The 17262-nt window shown below is 40.0% G+C and overlaps 3 protein-coding genes and 1 long non-coding RNA gene across 4 annotated transcripts; all 4 read right to left on the bottom strand.

The window, feature by feature from the left end:
* Positions 1-99: 99 nt before the first annotated feature.
* Positions 100-1412, bottom strand: LOC131328428 (uncharacterized). Its single transcript, XM_058361375.1, has 3 exons — positions 1075-1412; positions 501-831; positions 100-417 (listed from the first exon to the last, which is right to left on the bottom strand). The coding sequence occupies exons 1-3, from the start codon at positions 1410-1412 to the stop codon at positions 100-102; spliced, it is 987 nt and encodes a 328-aa protein (XP_058217358.1).
* Positions 1413-1442: 30 nt separating this feature from the next.
* Positions 1443-2444, bottom strand: LOC131328427 (uncharacterized). The gene is made up of 3 exons (XM_058361374.1): positions 1923-2444; positions 1599-1824; positions 1443-1513 (listed from the first exon to the last, which is right to left on the bottom strand). The coding sequence occupies exons 1-3, from the start codon at positions 2442-2444 to the stop codon at positions 1443-1445; spliced, it is 819 nt and encodes a 272-aa protein (XP_058217357.1).
* Positions 2445-3861: 1417 nt separating this feature from the next.
* On the bottom strand, positions 3862-4774 carry LOC131329880 (uncharacterized). Its single transcript, XR_009200875.1, has 2 exons — positions 4587-4774; positions 3862-4343 (listed from the first exon to the last, which is right to left on the bottom strand). It is a non-coding gene; the product is annotated as an uncharacterized LOC131329880 (long non-coding RNA).
* Positions 4775-6461: 1687 nt separating this feature from the next.
* LOC131329557 (uncharacterized) lies at positions 6462-16963 on the bottom strand. Its single transcript, XM_058362740.1, has 5 exons — positions 16445-16963; positions 11823-11897; positions 8264-8403; positions 7223-7360; positions 6462-6800 (listed from the first exon to the last, which is right to left on the bottom strand). The coding sequence occupies exons 1-5, from the start codon at positions 16713-16715 to the stop codon at positions 6591-6593; spliced, it is 834 nt and encodes a 277-aa protein (XP_058218723.1). The 5' UTR covers positions 16716-16963; the 3' UTR covers positions 6462-6590.
* Positions 16964-17262: the final 299 nt, after the last annotated feature.

Raw genomic sequence — 17262 nt, 5'->3', positions numbered from 1 at the left:
AGCTCTTTGTCATAGCCAAACGAATTGGCCATCTTCTCCATATAGGTACTGCTTGATTTGAAGAAATTGTCCATGCTCGCATGAATGGACAACTCTGCATCACCCATTCTTGTCCTCTTTCTCTTGTTTGGGACTCCGGCATTGGCCGTCGGCATTGACCTTTGGGGAGTGGACGTGGGGAGTTACGGGAGTTGTAGGACTATTGGGGAGATGTTGATCGTAGTTATCGAATAGGGCATCATAAAAGTCATTGGAGTTGTGTGGCTCCATACTTTCATTGGGAATATCCGGCCGCGCCATTTCGTCATAATCTTCGGCGGCTGCCCCCGTAGCCCTATCCTTGCCAAATATGGTTTGCCAATCTTCAAAGTACGGGAAAGACTTCCCATACAAGCCTTGGGCCTTTTTAGGATTGGCCTACACAACCATTTGCAATTTTACTACGAATTCTCATGCCTTAATATTCAATTAAAGCATTGGAATTCAAGATGGGGACTTACCTTTTCATACGCATCCCATACGACTTGGTCCACGTCGATGCGTTTGTTGACCGCATCCCACCCGTATCCACTTAGGTTTGTAATGTCTACAATTTTAGCCCATACGCATTTCCAATACCTCACCTTGGAGTCAATGTGGGGGTTTGCCTTAAGGTTACAGCCCGGGAGCACTTTCTCTAACTCCTTCTCCAAATGGGTGAAGTAACCTGTTTTGAAGCCATTATCGGCCTTCCGCCTCTCTGCCGCTTCAGTGAGCATGCACTTCATTAGTGCATCCTCCTCCCTTTTCCTCCAACTCCTACGTTTTTGCTTTGTAGGCCTTTCCACTCCACTACTTCCACATCGTTAGTAGCCATAGCTGCAAATGCATTTAAAATTGGCCAACAATTGTAACAGTACGACCTTAAACATTACGTTATGAAAAATACCGACAAATTCAATAGTACGTTACAAGTTGTTCACAAATATAAGATTCGAACAAGTTTGAAATATTAGAATTACAATGTTAGACACCACAAAACGAAAATACAATCAAGGAAGGATGCCCTCCACTTGTCCCCCACCATTGGCTAACCAATGGTTATACATGGCCGCCGCTAGAGCATCCCTCCCCGCAGTCCACTCATTGGAACTTTCAACGTTAGCAATGTTATCATCAACAGGGACATCGTTCACATGTGCTCGTTCCCATGCAGTGTACTCGTGTTCAATGGGATCGTTCGGCATCTCTCTCTTAATTAGGTTATGAAGCAGACAACATGCTGACACGATATGACATTGAGTCCTTATAGGGTAATACGAGGGAGATCTCAAAATTACAAACCGCATTTTAAGAACTCCGAAGCTTCTCTCAATGACATTCCTAGCGGCAGAGTGTTTCATGTTGAAGAACTCCTCTTTGCTTATTGGCATGTGACCTTGCCTCCAAATGTTAATGTGATATCATTGTCCACGGTATGGTGCTAAAAAACCGTTGCCATTGGTGTAGCCGGCATCAACAAGGTAATATTGTCCTGTAACGAATGGAAGACAACACATTGATCGGTGGATAACTTTAATAGAGTCAAAGTAAACTACAACTTAGGATATGAAATATACCACGGGGAACTCTAAGACCGTGGGGTCTTTCCATGGCGTTTCCAAGGATTCTAGAGTCTGTGACTGATCCTTCCCAACCAGATAATACATAGTCAAATTTAAGGTCCCGGGTATAAACACCTAAGACATTTGTAGCAATCTCACCTTTCCTCGACCTATATCGTGGCCTGTCCGCGGCCGGGGGATTTACTGGCACGTACGTCCCATCCAAGGCCCCAAGACAATTCTAACAAAAGTGGACAAGAGTATTAACGTAAGTGAATATGTGGAACTAGAGGAAAGCTTGACAATGGATGACATATGAACAATTCAAAAGGACTATACCTGAAACCAATTCCACCTATTGTCTTCGTAGTTAGCAGGTACAGGGTTGGGCGTCTCTAAGAGCATTCGGTGAAGGCGCAAGACAGCTTGGAGTACAGCATTAAAATGCCTACTTATTGTCTCAGTAGACCTATAGAATACAAATTTTGTACGCATCTGCTTCGTATGGTGACCGAGGACCCATAAGAATATTGCTACCCTCTCCTCGAGACATACATTGCGTGAGTCGGTTAACCCAACACCTCGGACTAAACAACACAATCTCAAAAAAGTTTGTCTATTCACCCTTAACTGTTCATGGCAATCCGTGTCATTACCCCTTACAAGCCTATTGATGTTGTTTACGTGCGTCTGGTAAAAGTCTGGATTCGGAGACAACTCCGGACGACGAGGGCGAAACGTGGACGTGATGAACATGAACAAACGAAAAACACCAATGACAGCGTTCATAAAGGCCTGTAATGCCATCAATCCCTCTTGCTCTTCTCTTCTCCTTTTCTGTTTCCTATTTAATCTTGTCATCCTAAAAAACACTTACAAGGTTTAGGGTTTTTAATGAAAATCTATTGTTTGGATCCTAAAAAAAACAATGAATAGACATGACAACAAATAACCTGTTCACTACAAAAAAAAAAGAAGGAATAGGTAGACATAAAAAAAAAACTGCTTCACCAATGAACCAAAACTAGTGTAGGGTTTTTAATAAACTATCACCTCCTTATCAATTTAAAAAACTTCTATGTCTTAACCCTTTAATGTCAATTTAAACTTAAAATCCATCATCTATGCATATATCTGTCACATCAAATAAACAAGTAACAAATCCGGATGGCTTTCCCTCAAGACCACTTTGAGTAGCCCATATTATCATGGGTCCCAAGGAGTCAGATTGTGCAGTGGCATTTTATCAAACATAACATATGCATTACCCATGGAACCATGTTTCTATCAATTATAAACCCAGTATAATCCCCATCTCATAGCATGAGAAAAGAAAATGAACTCCATGTATGGATTTTCAAACCCAACAGTACTATAGCACCCAATTATTTCCAATCCGATTGAAATGAAAGTCCGGTAGAAGTGTAGAACCAATTTTTTTTGTTCATCCCCGGTCGTGTCTTCATTTTTTTGAATTATAGCGTTCGGCTTCGTCCTTCTTACTCAATGGCGAATACATAATTGCAGAAGAGTACACTAAAAAGATGTTCATGGCCTTCATTGTTTTTTGGACACATGCTTTTACTAAGGTAAAATATGTGGAAGCAACAAATACTTTATTTGAACAACAAAAGAGAGATTTTATCAATCGATAATGAAAGAATGATTAAAAGTGACCAAAGCGAAAAGCCATCACAACAAAGCAATGCATCCCAACAAGGTTCACGCCCAATGCATGCCCTTGCCAATCATATGTATGGCACTTGATTTCCAAAGACTACAAGGTTGGCTAGATCATCCTTTCTTTTATTGGACTTTTTGGTACCATATTTTAATTTATGATATAGTCACGGAAGTTCTAAATCAAAAACACAATATAGATTCAACACAATAGCAAGTCTGTGAGAGCTTTCCCTCAACAACCTATAAAAAGTAATTGCCCACAGATGTGAGAATCAGGCTGCGATAAAGAAGAGATCTTCAATGTAGTGGGAAAAAAGGTTGGCACAGTGAACAGCTACAAGTATATTGTCATGTTTTTTTTTTTGGTACAACGCAAATGAGAACTTAGCTTCCAAATAAGAGCATGTATGAAATCATTTCTGCAGTCGATTTTACAATCTAGACTACGAAATAAAAAGTTTAAAGGCAGTGAGTAAAGTCATCAATTCTAACCAACTTCAGAATCAGTGTGGTGAACTTGAGTGATTTCTTGGAAATACTGATTTGAATCTGACCAAGCAAATGAAAATTTTCACACATGAATAATTCGTTACAAGAATATTGTGCCACCCAGTAAAGATTCACACAATAGAGAAAAATTGCTCATGGACCAATTATTAAACATCTGTGAGATGTTGAGTCTAGACAGCTAAAATCCTTTTCGTCACTAAACCACTACATACATTCAGATATAGGGAAGCATGCTTTTAATTCAAAGTCTGAGCAAACTGAAAAGGGCACTTTTAGAGTTGTTACGAACCCATTGCATCTAAGTTTTCCACCAATCATGAAAATACTCATCATTTTCATATTGCTTCAGAGTTTCCTGATTTGAAAACATCTTCTTTGGTGGTTACACAACAAATAAATTCCAAACGAATTTCCAAAAATTGCTCCATAAAACCAAATCACAAAAAAAGAATAACCAACCAAGCCTTACTAGTCATCGTTAAACATAACAATCCCTAGATTCTTCCCATGTCATTCTACCCTAGTCATATAATGCACGTGCGTAGGGCTGCAAACAAACAGTACGAACTGCTTCTTCCCACATTTTATAGAGTCTCTGTTTGCGACCTATGAACACTACGTATGTCCCTCCCTGCACCTCCTAATTTCTCATCAGCAAAAATAAAAAGATCTTCCCTGCGCCTAATTTCTGATCACCAAAACATAAAAAAGAACAGAAGGGTGTCAGTTTCAGCCCTTTAATGTGTTCATCCCTCAGTTTAGGGCTAATTTCTTTCATGAGCTTGATAATTGGCCCAAAGTTGGATCTACATGAGATTGGTAATACTTTTTAGCAAAACCACAAAACCCACATACCAAATGGAACAAAAATACTGCCAAAAAAAAATTCAACAGAAAATAGAACAGAAAATTCTACCAAATCGACCGAAGCACCCAAATGAATCGAACTCTCAAATTGACCAGCACACAAATCGAACATAAACAGTGTAAAAACGATCCCTTAACACTCCAAAAAAATCGAACAAGGAAGAAATATACCTCAATGAATCAAACGCAAATCGACCAGCACCCTGCCACAAACCTCTTCTTCTCTTTCGAACAAAAACCCTACCGAGAAGAGTTGCGACAGAAATGGTACCTGGGAGTCGAAACCCACAAAACCCACAAACCAAATCAAACAAAAACACAACCGAAATCATAAATCAACACAACTTGTACAGAAAAATCAACAAAAACAGGAAAAAGTCGAAGAACAAGAAATACCCGATGAATCGAACTCCAAATCGACCAAAGCACCCAAATCGCCACACTTCTTCCCTTTCGAACAAGACAGAGAGAAGACTGCGCGACAGAAAATGGAGCCTCGAAAGTGGAAAAGGGGGATTACGAGGGGTAAGATCATCTGAGATTAGGGGGGATTCGACATTGCTACCTCAAACCCTAGCCATCTGCAATCCCCCCTCAGCCTGTATAAGGAGGGGTTATGGAGTCGGTGGTTTGAAGAATACCCCCGGTAAAAACCCTTCCCAAACCAGGCCATACAGGTGGCCCCACGTATTATAAGAGTGTATTTTGTATACCCCTTCTTATTGTGGCTTCCAAACGAGCCCTTAAGTTTGAGTTTTCTACGTAAATTTCAATTGAATGATGTAAAACCAATATAACTTGCGTAAATTGGATTAAGGGAAACTTGCCCCTCTCTCTCTCTCCTGACAACCCAACTCCATCTCCACCGACTCACTCCCACTTTTGGCACGCATCGGTAATCCAACATTAAAATAACCCAATTAATTCACAAGTCCACCCAAGTTGTTGAAAACGTTTAATCAAGTAGCATCAAAAGTTGGATGCCCACAAAGTAGTTTCTGCAACTGGTCCCTCTATAGATCAATTCTAACTCTACATTTGAGTTAAGATGGATAGCCGAATTGTATTGGAACACCGAACATTGCCGAAATCAAACCCTCAGTTTGCTATCGTTTCCCCACCTACACTGAAACCATTTCAGATGGAGGGGTTTCCTAAAAGGCTTATAAAGTGGCGGCACGGCGGCGGTGGTGGTGGCGGCGTGGCGATGGTGGCGTGGTAGGGGTGGCAGTGGTGGCGGCGGCGGCGGCGGTGAGGGTGGCGTCGTGGTGGTGGTGGTGGCGGTGGCGGCGGTGTTGTGGTGGGGGTGGTGAGGGTGGCGTGGTGGTGATGGTGGTGGTGGTGGCAGTGGCGTTGTGGTGGGGGTGGTGAGGGTGGCGTGGAAGTGGCGGCGGTGTCGTGGCGGCGGTGGCGTGGCGGTGGTGGCGTGGTAGGGGGTGGGCTGCATTCATTGGGAATCTGGAAAAGGATGAAATTTTTTCATGGGTTACTTTCATGCCCATTGGGTCATTTTAGTTGACCCAATTAATGCCCAATTAAGACCCAACTAATAATGGATTAGTTGGGTTTGGACCCATTCTTACCCAACTAATAAATGGGTTGGATTGGGTCTATTTTTTAGTTGATGGGTCTGGGATTGTTAATGGGTCTGGGTTCAATTTGCCACCTCTACCTACAACTAAGTCTTAATACACAAAAATGAACCCCATTTTGTACTACTTGTCTACTTTAGGATACTATAATACGAGCAATTAGAGAGTGTCCATTGCAGAAGTTCTTACAGAGAGAGAGAGAGAGAGAGAGAGAGAGAGAGATTGATTTCACCGTGTATACAGGATGACTGCATTTCTATTGTAATCTGTAAGCAATCATATTTACAGCATTTTTAAAAAGATAGAAGAAAGTATGATACAAATCAGAAAAGAAGACAACTAAAATATATTTTGTCTACACTTCCTCATCATCATCAGATGCAAGCTCAAGACCCTCTGCAGCTAAAAGCTGACCAATAACCTTTCTCTTATCTTCTTCTGCTTTCTTTCTATTCAAATCCCTTTTCCTTAGTACAAGCGAATGCCGCCTGATGGTACTGTTGAAATTCTCAACTGCTGCCTTCCTTTCTTTTGCCAGAAGCCTCCTTTCTTCGTCAGGATCCATCTGAAATTCAACATAAAGTTCCAAATCCGAACAAAGATCTACTCTCCGACGGAAAATTGCCAACAGGAAAATGACTAAAAGCATCCAGATGCTATGCCTATGATGGCTACATACTCTAGTTCTCCCAAATGAAAACAAAAAAACACGTCCAATAAATATAGACCAACAAAACAATCAAATGAATTCAATAAAGATGATGAAGTCCTAATGCTAAAAGCAAGTATGGGTTTAATAGTCTGACACTGACTAATAGTTCCGATTTTGTTACCTATCCCAGACTTAAGACTAATCAGAAAATGGTAATGCACAATGATTCAGATATAATTCTGAATTGGAAGACAAGTAATGGACTTTCTGGATGCATTACTGGCTTCCAGTGTGGGATATGAATCATTGTACGAATATTTAACTTAATACAATACCTTCGAACGGGAAAGTCGGCGCACACGGAGATTCATCTCACGCTGCTGTTGCTCAGCCCAAGCTGCAACAGCCATATCACCTCGCTGGTCAAAAGCTTTTCGCTTTTTCATAAGCCACTCCATCCATGCTTGAGAGGCCTGACAAAGAGAGCCATTAACAGAGAATATACTTAAAAGAACTATTAATTAATTAACAGATGGAAAGCATCATTTAATTTACAAAATCTGTCTAGCACGAAAATTTTATCCGTTCAAATGAACTAATAATACAAATTCCTGGGAGAATAAAGCATGTGTTTCACGGCACTTTCGCCTAACAAAAGTGTCATTAACATATTAGGCAAGAACCACCACATCATGCCAGCACAATTGAAAACCCAATATTAGGACTAACATCTTAACATTTCTCTTTTACTACAAAAAAGAAGAGATGTAAAAAGGGAAAGTCATATTAACCTTGTCCTATTTCTCATTTAAACAACAAAATACTGACCAAATCAATAACTCTTAAGTATTTTCTAAAATAAGCAGGATCATTAACTAATTAGGAATGTATCGTTAGCACTTCACTGTATATGGAAGTTTTGAATCCCAATTCATACGGAAAGTTTTCCCTAAGTTTGACAAATTTCCATTTCAAGAGAAACATCAGCTCTCCAACAGCAAGGAATTGCGTTTCTGTATGGAAACAAAACATTAAAAAAAAAAAAGGACAATCAGCACAAGAAGTAGTCCTGATGTATATGCAAGAGTTGCAACAGAGGTCATCTTCTGCATCATAATGAAATCCATATAAACAGTATAAACCTATTCCATAAGTGCATCGGCCACTCTCATCTTCGAAATTTATGTTGTCACTCTTTGTCTATCCATGACTAATATAGTGGTAATTCATGTTACGAAAAATATCTACATTAATATTGTTGGTAATTTGTTTCCGATCCATGACTAATATGGTGGCAGGAAAAATTAGATTTCATCAGAGTCAGATAATTTTGTTATTAACTGGTAAACAATATATAAAAAAAAAATAAAATTCACCTTCATAGGGTTGACCCGATTATCGGTATCATAATTCCTTCGCTTCTCCTTATCCATAAGCAGCTCATAAGCAGCTTGAATCTTGATGAATCGAGCTTCAGCTGTTTCCCCTTCCTCAAGGGTCCCCTTACCATCATACACTTGAGACCAAATAAAGGACCAATTACAGGTCAGCAACCAAATGCAAACCTTTTTGCGCAGTATAGTCAATAGAATCTGATTGCCTCAGTACCACAAAAGGACGATGGCCCAAGGGATTAGGATAATTATACTATTTGTTGCACATTTACCAAATAAATTCCAGACAAAGTTACATCAGTCTTCAATATTAAGAAGCAAAATATAAACAAATGCAACTCACAAATGCATACTTGGGAGGCTTTAAGACACACAGGAGAGAAGTTCAATGGGCTTCTATCATTTGGATTTCCAATAATGTTTCTCAGTGGGCTTTCATCCTATGGTTAGCCTAGGTTGTCTACTAAGGATAGACTTAGGAGATCGGGTATGGAATTTGAGCCTGAATGTGTTATATGTTTACAGAATGAAGAGACTATGCAACACCTGTTCTTTGATTGCAATCATCGTACACAGAGTCCAGATTCTTAGGAGGGCTGAGATATGGGACTCGGAGATTACTTGGGCCACTGGGCTCTGCAGGGGTAAGTCTTTCAGGTCCCTGTTGCTCAAGTTGGCTCTAGCTGCTGGGTGTACCACATCTGGATTTTGAGAAACTCCAGAGTTTTTGGAGGAAGTCCAGGAAGTTCTAGTGCAATTTAATCTTGTAGCGATGAAAATATTAGGCTAAGAGTCTGTACTTGGCTGCAGTTTCCTAACTCTATTGAGAACCAAAGACTTTGCAGTCAATGGAACATTTCAAATAGAGTTCTTGGATCTGCTATTTCCTAACTGTTGTTTGGTTTGTGGTAGTTTGTAGTAGCCTAGTAGGGTAGTTTCTTTTGTACAGTTGTCTGTATTTGAGGGTGCTCACCCCTTTTTTCAGTTGGTTGGTTATAAAATGAGACATTTACTCAAAAAAAAAAACCACTCACAAGCTTGATTGGTGATTCTGACCAGATGACTGCTTTATGTTGGTAGTTGCTATGACTAAGCAACAGAGAAATCCTTCTAATCAATAGTTGTCCGACGATCCGGTTCAAAGTGTGTTCAATTATAGGTTTGCCATAGACTCATGGTTCGAAATATCGGTAGGTACCAAGTAACGGTATGACCGATGTTGCAGTGTGAAGGAAAATCAGATAATACGTAACGGTAACGGCAGTGGTATGGTCAAAATTTCAGCCGATACAGGCTGATACGAAACAGGGGTACCGGTTATACGTTGTGCAAAATTATAAAAAATCCACACCTCTGGTCACCGATGCCGTTACACTATGACTGATGCGCCCTGAAACCACAACATCGCAACCGATACCGACATTTCGAATTATGCTTGGACTACATTGCAAAAGCACCTGCATCTGGTAGACTTGAGAAAAAGCTTTAATTGTGTCCATGGCCAGCTTTTCGATGAACTGAATTTGGAGTCATGGAAGTATATTTGAATGGGCCAATACGACCTGCTGCACAGCTCAGAGGTGGCGAAGGCCAGAGTTCAATGGGTTGGACTTGGCCAGTTTTTTGATGAACTGAATTCGGAGTCATGGAAGTATATTTGAATGGGCCAATACGACCTGCTGCACAGCTCAGAGGTGGCGAAGGCCAGAGTTCAATGGGTTGGACCATATTCAAAGCAAAGTTCCAAGGTTCAACCCTTATTAACCCTAGTAGTTCTGTGAAGGTTCAACCCCTATTAACCCTAGTAGTTCTGTGAACAGAGAACCCAAACTAAATCACGCATTTAGAAAGTACCTTTTTCGAGTTTTCAGGACATGAGGAAACACAATCTACGTAATCATTATAGATTACCCATGTATAAAACAGTATCATCTCACCACTCATAAATAACAATATCCTCCAAATTTAGTAATTTATACAACCCAGATTGAAGTATGAACAGAAAGCCTACAATATGTTCATATGACCAAAGAAAAAACATCATCAGCACAAGCGTGAGCTACAAACATGGATTCAAATGAAAAGAACCTCTGCATAAGGCAACACCGAAAAAAGGTTTGACTTCATGATGGGGGCCATGAACATTTTGGTGCCAAATATTTTGTGAACATACATGTTTGACAAAAGAAAGCGGAAAACATTTCTTTGATAGAAGATTCAGAGCATTCTATGTCACTATTCCTCTGTTTCGATATACATTTAATATTACTGACCCGTAATACTGAATAACATGTCTTTGTATCTCTCTCTCTTCAAAGATTAATGAAATTTTCTTTTACCGTTCAAAAAAATATTGTATAACATACAAATACCATATACCATAGAAACACTACCTCTCCGTCATAGAATAACATTTGATGAGTTATACAGTAATTCTACGTTGTAGAATCCCAATCTAATGTCATTTGGAGGCTGGATGAATCTAATCTATATATAGATATACTAAAACTTGGAATAATTACACAAATCTATTCAACATATATGTCGTATGTTTCTGGAAAAAAGAGGCTATAGATCTAATATAGGCTGTTTACTCTTCGCATAAACCACATCATATTTCATGGGAAGGACTTCCTTACTAGAGGAAGGAGAGAGGCAGCAAATTTGTTTTGACATTTTATAGTCATGGTCGTTGCCCATTCTTTGTTCAATAAGAGACATCCTCAACTAAATAGGATGCACCACTATATTTTTTTTGGGTCAAACGGAAATATAGATGCACCACTATGTTAATAGAAAGATACAGATAAGAAGAGGAAGAGCAAGGTCTCCTCTAAAAAGCATATTGGGGATCACCTAGAAAGAAAAAACAAATGCATAATGACTCCTATACCACCATGTTAGATAGCTTCCTGGAGGTTCGAGTGAAACCTACACTATGTTAGTGTGCACATATCACAAGCTTCTCGGATTACATGACAACTATTGGTTCAGTGACAATGCAATCCCCTTCTAGAATGATTCAGAAAGGCTTTTTTTTCCAGATCACTCTAACCCAAGCATGAAAAAACAAATGCAGAATGACTCCTATGCCACCATGTTAGATAGCCTCCTGGAGGTTCGAGTGAAACCTACACTATGTTAGTGTGCACATATCACAAGCTTCTTGGATTACATGACAACTATTGGTTCAGTGACAATGCAATCCCCTTCTAGAATGATTCAGAAAGGCTTTTTTTTCCAGATCACTCTAACCCAAGCATCTCGATGCTACTCCAACCACGAAGACTACGAAAAAAATCTTAATAATAAAGTAACCTTTCCTAGGGAAGGCTCAAAAGTGCCACGGTGTGGTACAAATTCACAGTTCAGCTATCCTTTTCTGACATTAATCTATCTTAATCTCTAAAATATGTTACTAAAATCCATTAAACAAAAAAAGAAGAAGCTTTTATATACATTTCATAGGGTACTAAATCGTAGATGAGTTAATGGGCTTATATGACACTTGAGAAAACAAGCACTGAGATCAAGAACACACCATCTGGATGATAGAACTTGGCCAAACGTCTATAGGCAACCTTTATTTTCTCTTCATCGGCATTCTTTTCCAACTCTGCACTAGAAAGCAAAAGCATTATATAGAGAAAATCACTCCCTACTTCTAACGAAATAAGGTTAGTACAATAGGACCAAGCGAAGAAAATGTCTCCAACTCAATTAAAGGAAAAGAATAAAACCTCCCCACTGATGAATTCCAAACAAGCACACACATGCGACAAACTCAGTTCAACTTTGACGTAGAATGTGCAGTAAGCCAGTAAGTATTATCTTACTGAAACTCTATAGCAAGTCTGAATAGACAATAATGAAAGATCTAATGGAAAAAAATATTACATCTTTAGATGTTAAGATACTACTAGTACATAAAGTGATGAACAAGAAGATAACGGCCACACTTTTCGAACAAGTTAATAAGAAAAGATGAACAACTGAGCATCAGTTCTGTATTATTGTCCAAAAAATATGGATGTGAAGTGAGCACCATGATATCTCCATGGCATTCAGTGAAAGCCCAGATGCAAGTTTACTTGTTTGATAGATTTTTGCGGTTTACATTCATAAGAATTTGGAGAATATAGTGCGTTGAGGGCTCATTAGTTTGACCGCATATGAGCGTCGGATTGGACTCTATAACCCCACGAAATGTGGGCTATACAATACCCCCGGGGTGTGTGTTGGGAGTCTAATCCACTTGAGTTTCTTCTACGCGTGTTTAGGCCCAATCCGTTGGGGACAATCTATGGAGTCCACACCACATTGCCTAGGCCCAATATACATTAAATGACTCATATCCTCTTAAAAGGCTAAGCCTTGTGAGTACTGAGCCATCCAATTGTATATTAAGGTTCAACTCTCTTTCTATTTATCCGATGTGGGACTTAATCTTTCACCCATGTTTCTAACAATCTCTCCCTCATGTGTGAACCATGCATTGGGCCTTAGCTCCCCCTCGATCTGATCCAATTGACTCCCCCTTAATCCTTGATCTATCACCATTCTCCAACACTGTGTCTGAACCGGGCTTATTCACCGCACCCACTCCATCGACAGCCACCATACTCCACGACAACCGCCTTGCTACCGGTTGCTTGCCACATGCACTAGGAATTTTCCTGCTCCATCTCCATGAGAGCCACCCAGCTGCCGGCCACTTGGCCACATGCACTAGAAATTTTCCAGCTCCATCGAGAGTTACAATGGATTTTTCAGCTCCTCCGAGAGTCTCCGTGCAAGCCCACAACCACCGATGCTTCCAGGAGAGTTGGCCCATAGATTGTCAGCCATTAGCTCTGATACCACCTGTTGGGAGTCTGATCCGCCTGAGATTCTTTCATGCGCATAGGCCCAATCTATTGGGGAGAATCTATGGAGTCCACACACATTGCCTAGACCCAATATACATTAAATGACTCATGTCCTCTTAAAAGACTAAGCCTTGTAAGTGGTGAGTCATCCAATAGTATATTAAGGTTCAACTCTTTTTCTATTTATCCGATGTGAGACTTAATCTTTCACACATGTTCTTAATAGCACGGTTTGACAAAATTGTTAGGATTGTAAATCTGATGGGATTACATATCGCTTCACTTTTAGTCCCATCAAACAAGAGGCCTTAAGGACATTGTTAGACGAATGGCACCTTAAATTACTTTCATTAGAACGAATTTTAAACTTCCGACTCCTTTGATCATACTAACCATGACTATAACTTCAGCAGGTAAACAATTCCTAAATTTGGTCCTCCTATATTGTAAGCTAAACGACATTCACGTCTCCGAGTATTAATTTCACTCTTACTCAGTATTCGATGAACTAATGTAAACCTCTTAGCACTTACCGAGCAATCAACAAGGAGTTACTAACCTCATTTAGTTGGTAAACAACAACAACAACAACAACAACAACAACAACAGACCCCATCTAGTCCCAGTCATTGGGGGTATGGGCGGGGGAGGATAGAAGTCAGACCTAAAATTTGGCAATATATGCACAAAGTGACTGCTCTCAAAATATGACTAAAACAGTGGTCCCCCTATATCTCCAAGAATTGAGGAGCTCAAGGAACGTTTTGCTGCAAAACTGTGCCCCTAAATCAAAGCCGAAAGGCATGAGAATGTAGGCACTTTATGCAAAATTTCTATAGATTTTTTTATATTATTACCCATCTTGTGGTAAACAAAGTTTCTAAAAAATCACCTATCTTGTGGTTTGACATATAAGATGCAAATATACCCACTTTATCCTCATTTCTCTCCTATTATTCGCAATTACAAACAAATGAACACAACAAACTTTCTTTTAGGATTCTTTTGTAACCATTTTCCCTTTCTACCTTTTTATTTCCACAAGTTTCAAACACACCTTAGGCGTTAAGCTCTGTTCATGTTATAAACAGCACATACCAATGTAATGTCTTAAGAAACTGCATGGTTTATGAAAGAACTGGATGTAAAGCGGAGCCAGCATAAAATCCACTTACAAAGCAAGCTCATAAAAGTAATGTTCAGAGTTTCTTATCACACTTTCTCGGTTACACAATTAGGCGATGTTTGATGGAGCAAAACTGAATTTGAAAGCTAAAAAATTGAGTATTGAAAACTGAATTTCTAAAGCTAAATTAAAACAAATGGTTGATACAAAGATTAAACTATTTGATTATATTATTTGAAAATGTTTTCCATTAGTTCACTGATGGTTGCTATGTATTTGTGGAGGCAATGTAAGGGCGAGAAACTTTTATATAACCTAGGTATAGGAGGGGTGGTAGTGTCCCCCTCCTGTCCATTTTCAATTTTCCGACCGTTTTTTAGCACAATTTGATGATCGCCTCCGTTCATGTTGTAGAGCTCGGCAAGAACAGTAATTTTGCCAAAAATCATGTTCATCGTACTTTTGTATATACATGATCAACGCACGTGAAAATTGAAGAAAAACCAAAATTGGATTAAAAAACACACTGAATCGGAACCCAATTTTTGTTTTTTTGGCATTTTCACGTGTCCCGATCATGTATCTACCAAAATCCAACATAATTTTTGGCAAGATTACTATTCTCACCGAGCTCTACAAAATGAACGGAACGGATCATCAAAGTGTGCTCGAAAAATGGCCGGAAAGTTGAAAACAGACCAGAGGGGGATACCACCACCCCTCCTATCCTTGGGATATATAAAAGTTTCTCGGGAAGGGTAGTGGTGGAGAGGTGGTGACTGTAAGTGGCAGTGTGGTGGAGAGATGGTGATGAGAGTGGGCGTGGTGGCAAGTGATGGTGGTAGTGGCGGTAGCAAGGGGCGTATAGTCATTGTGGTAAAGAGGTAGGTTGATTATAATGCTAGAAGGTGGTGGAGACTGGTGGCGGTGGTGGTAGAGAGAAGTGGAACTGTGGAAGACATTGAGAAGGGCTTCACATCCTTTGCAGGGCTTTGAGGTTTGAATATTAGGTGGTGGAGTTGTAATGGAGGTGGTGGTGGTAGGATGTTGACGGTGGTGGTGACGTAGAGATTGCGGTGGTTGGGGGTGGTGCTGGTGATGATGCTAGCGAGTGGTGATGTAGTCGTAGTGATGAAGAGGCAAGTCATTGTAACGGTAGAAGGTGAACAAGAGATAGAGGTGGTTGGAATGGTGGAGGTGGTGGTCAGAGATGGAGGCGATGCAATGGTATAGTTGTAGTGGACATGGTGGTTGTATAAGGATGGTGATAGTAGTGGTGGTGATGGTGCTGGTGAAGATAACACGAGTTCTGGTGTAGTCAGTGGGTGATTGTAACAGTGGAATGTGGTTAAGAGATGGAGGTGGTTGGGGCGACGGTCATACCAGTGGCGAGAGATGGTGGCGGTGTAGTGGTTCAGTGGTGGAGGCAGTGGTGGTGGAAAGATGATGGTAATGGTTGAGGCGGTGGTGTGATGGTGGTAGTGGCAGTGTCGATAGTGGTGTAGTGTTGTGGTGATGGAGGCGGAGTGGTGGTGGTATTCCAAGTCTCAACAGAGGTAGAGTGGTTGTGGTGGTGGCAGCGGGGTGTCGTGGTCCCTACGGCCTACACAACTCGAAATACTCCCCACAATATACTAGTTTTTAATGTTAATTTGGAAAAGTTCTATAGGATCGGTCCCTGCCAATCTCTAGTGTGAAAAAAGTTGATAAAATTCCCATATATGTGCGAAAACCCCCTAAAATTCCAAGTTATCCAACTATTTTTTGGTCGTGGGTACAATATTAAATGGTGGCTGAGTATATACATAATTTCGTCTCCTTCTCATAACCAACATATTATGGATTATATTTTGGGATACCAACGTAGAAATACATGCGATTCGGGGCTGTGCTGAGTACAAGTCCTGTGCCCGAGTACAAATGACACTTGGAGTGGCTACTTAATTTTTACAAAAAGTAACCAATACTTTAAGAGGCCACTAAAACTTTAAAGTAATGTGAAGGAGTATATTGTATATCACTTAATTCATTAGTTTAAGTGCTGAATCGTGTTATCAAACAATATCCCTAGGTTAACAAAATTCAATCAACTTGTTTCAAATGACTATTCCCCTACCAAACGGAGAATCGAATGAAACCAAATCACGAGAAAAGAAATGATAAAATTACCCAGAGTTTCATACGGAGATTTGGCTTCGGTCCAATTCGACGCCTTAACCATGGTCCTCCTCTGATTCACTCTGGAGGTCCAGGGCACTTGGGTGGGCAATTCAGAGGAATCGAAAAAAGAGGACATGCGGGGATTGGTATTAGGGTACAAGGTTGAAACCCTAACAGCAGTAGTAGAACGCAATCGAGAGCGAGCTCCATCCTTGCAACAACACCACGCTATCGACGAGAACACCGTGTGCGGTCTACAAATTGTTTTCAGATTACTCATTTTTTGTTGGCGCTCAGAATCAAAATCGGATGGAATTGAAAACGGAGATTTGAATTGAGGGATAGTAGTACTCTTTATGTGATGAATTTGAAGACGTGAAGGAAGTGAACATGAATAGCTCTTGAATCTGAGTGAACCTGTTTAGATTCCGTGTGTGTTTTTACCCTTTTTGGGAAAGAAGTGTATTTCTTTCGTTGTAAATTACCTGGAAATTTGTGGACGGTTGGTTTCTGTTTTTCGTCTTTAGTTGGTTGGGACTTGGGAGGGAGGGAGGGAGCTCCTAAATGCACGCAAATTTGCCCGAATGACACCCGAAAAACGTAAACCTTCTTTTATTCACTCCGTCTAGATTTAATAGTTCTTTTTTAGAATTTGTGTCATTTTTCAATCGATTATAACTTATAATCTATAATATTTTATGTAATTTTAAAACTATTGTCTTATAGAATTAATTAAAATTTATCAAACAAGATCCATATTAGCTAGTATAAAATTCATTACCAATTTAAAGATATAACTCATTTTTTATCCGGTTCGAATTGAACGA

This window comes from Rhododendron vialii, chromosome 6a (genome assembly GCF_030253575.1).
Source record: "Rhododendron vialii isolate Sample 1 chromosome 6a, ASM3025357v1".
Taxonomy (NCBI): domain Eukaryota; kingdom Viridiplantae; phylum Streptophyta; class Magnoliopsida; order Ericales; family Ericaceae; genus Rhododendron; species Rhododendron vialii.
Note: the sequence above shows the minus strand (reverse complement) of the source record. Positions and strands in the feature narration are given on the sequence as shown.

Coding starts and splice junctions, on each gene's coding strand:
- LOC131328428 (XM_058361375.1), bottom strand. CDS start 1,412: ATGCCAATAAGCAAAGAGGAGTTCTTCAACATGAAACACTCTGCCGCT. Junction 832..1,074: donor GCGGCCATGTATAACCATTG/GTTAGCCAATGG, acceptor ATGTGGAAGTAG/TGGAGTGGAAAGGCCTACAA. Junction 418..500: donor TATGGGATGCGTATGAAAAG/GTAAGTCCCCAT, acceptor ATGGTTGTGTAG/GCCAATCCTAAAAAGGCCCA.
- LOC131328427 (XM_058361374.1), bottom strand. CDS start 2,444: ATGACAAGATTAAATAGGAAACAGAAAAGGAGAAGAGAAGAGCAAGAG. Junction 1,825..1,922: donor ATAGGTGGAATTGGTTTCAG/GTATAGTCCTTT, acceptor CACTTTTGTTAG/AATTGTCTTGGGGCCTTGGA. Junction 1,514..1,598: donor CGGTCTTAGAGTTCCCCGTG/GTATATTTCATA, acceptor CATTCGTTACAG/GACAATATTACCTTGTTGAT.
- LOC131329557 (XM_058362740.1), bottom strand. CDS start 16,715: ATGAGTAATCTGAAAACAATTTGTAGACCGCACACGGTGTTCTCGTCG. Junction 11,898..16,444: donor ATCTCCGTATGAAACTCTGG/GTAATTTTATCA, acceptor TTTCTAGTGCAG/AGTTGGAAAAGAATGCCGAT. Junction 8,404..11,822: donor CAAGTTCTATCATCCAGATG/GTGTGTTCTTGA, acceptor TTTGGTCTCAAG/TGTATGATGGTAAGGGGACC.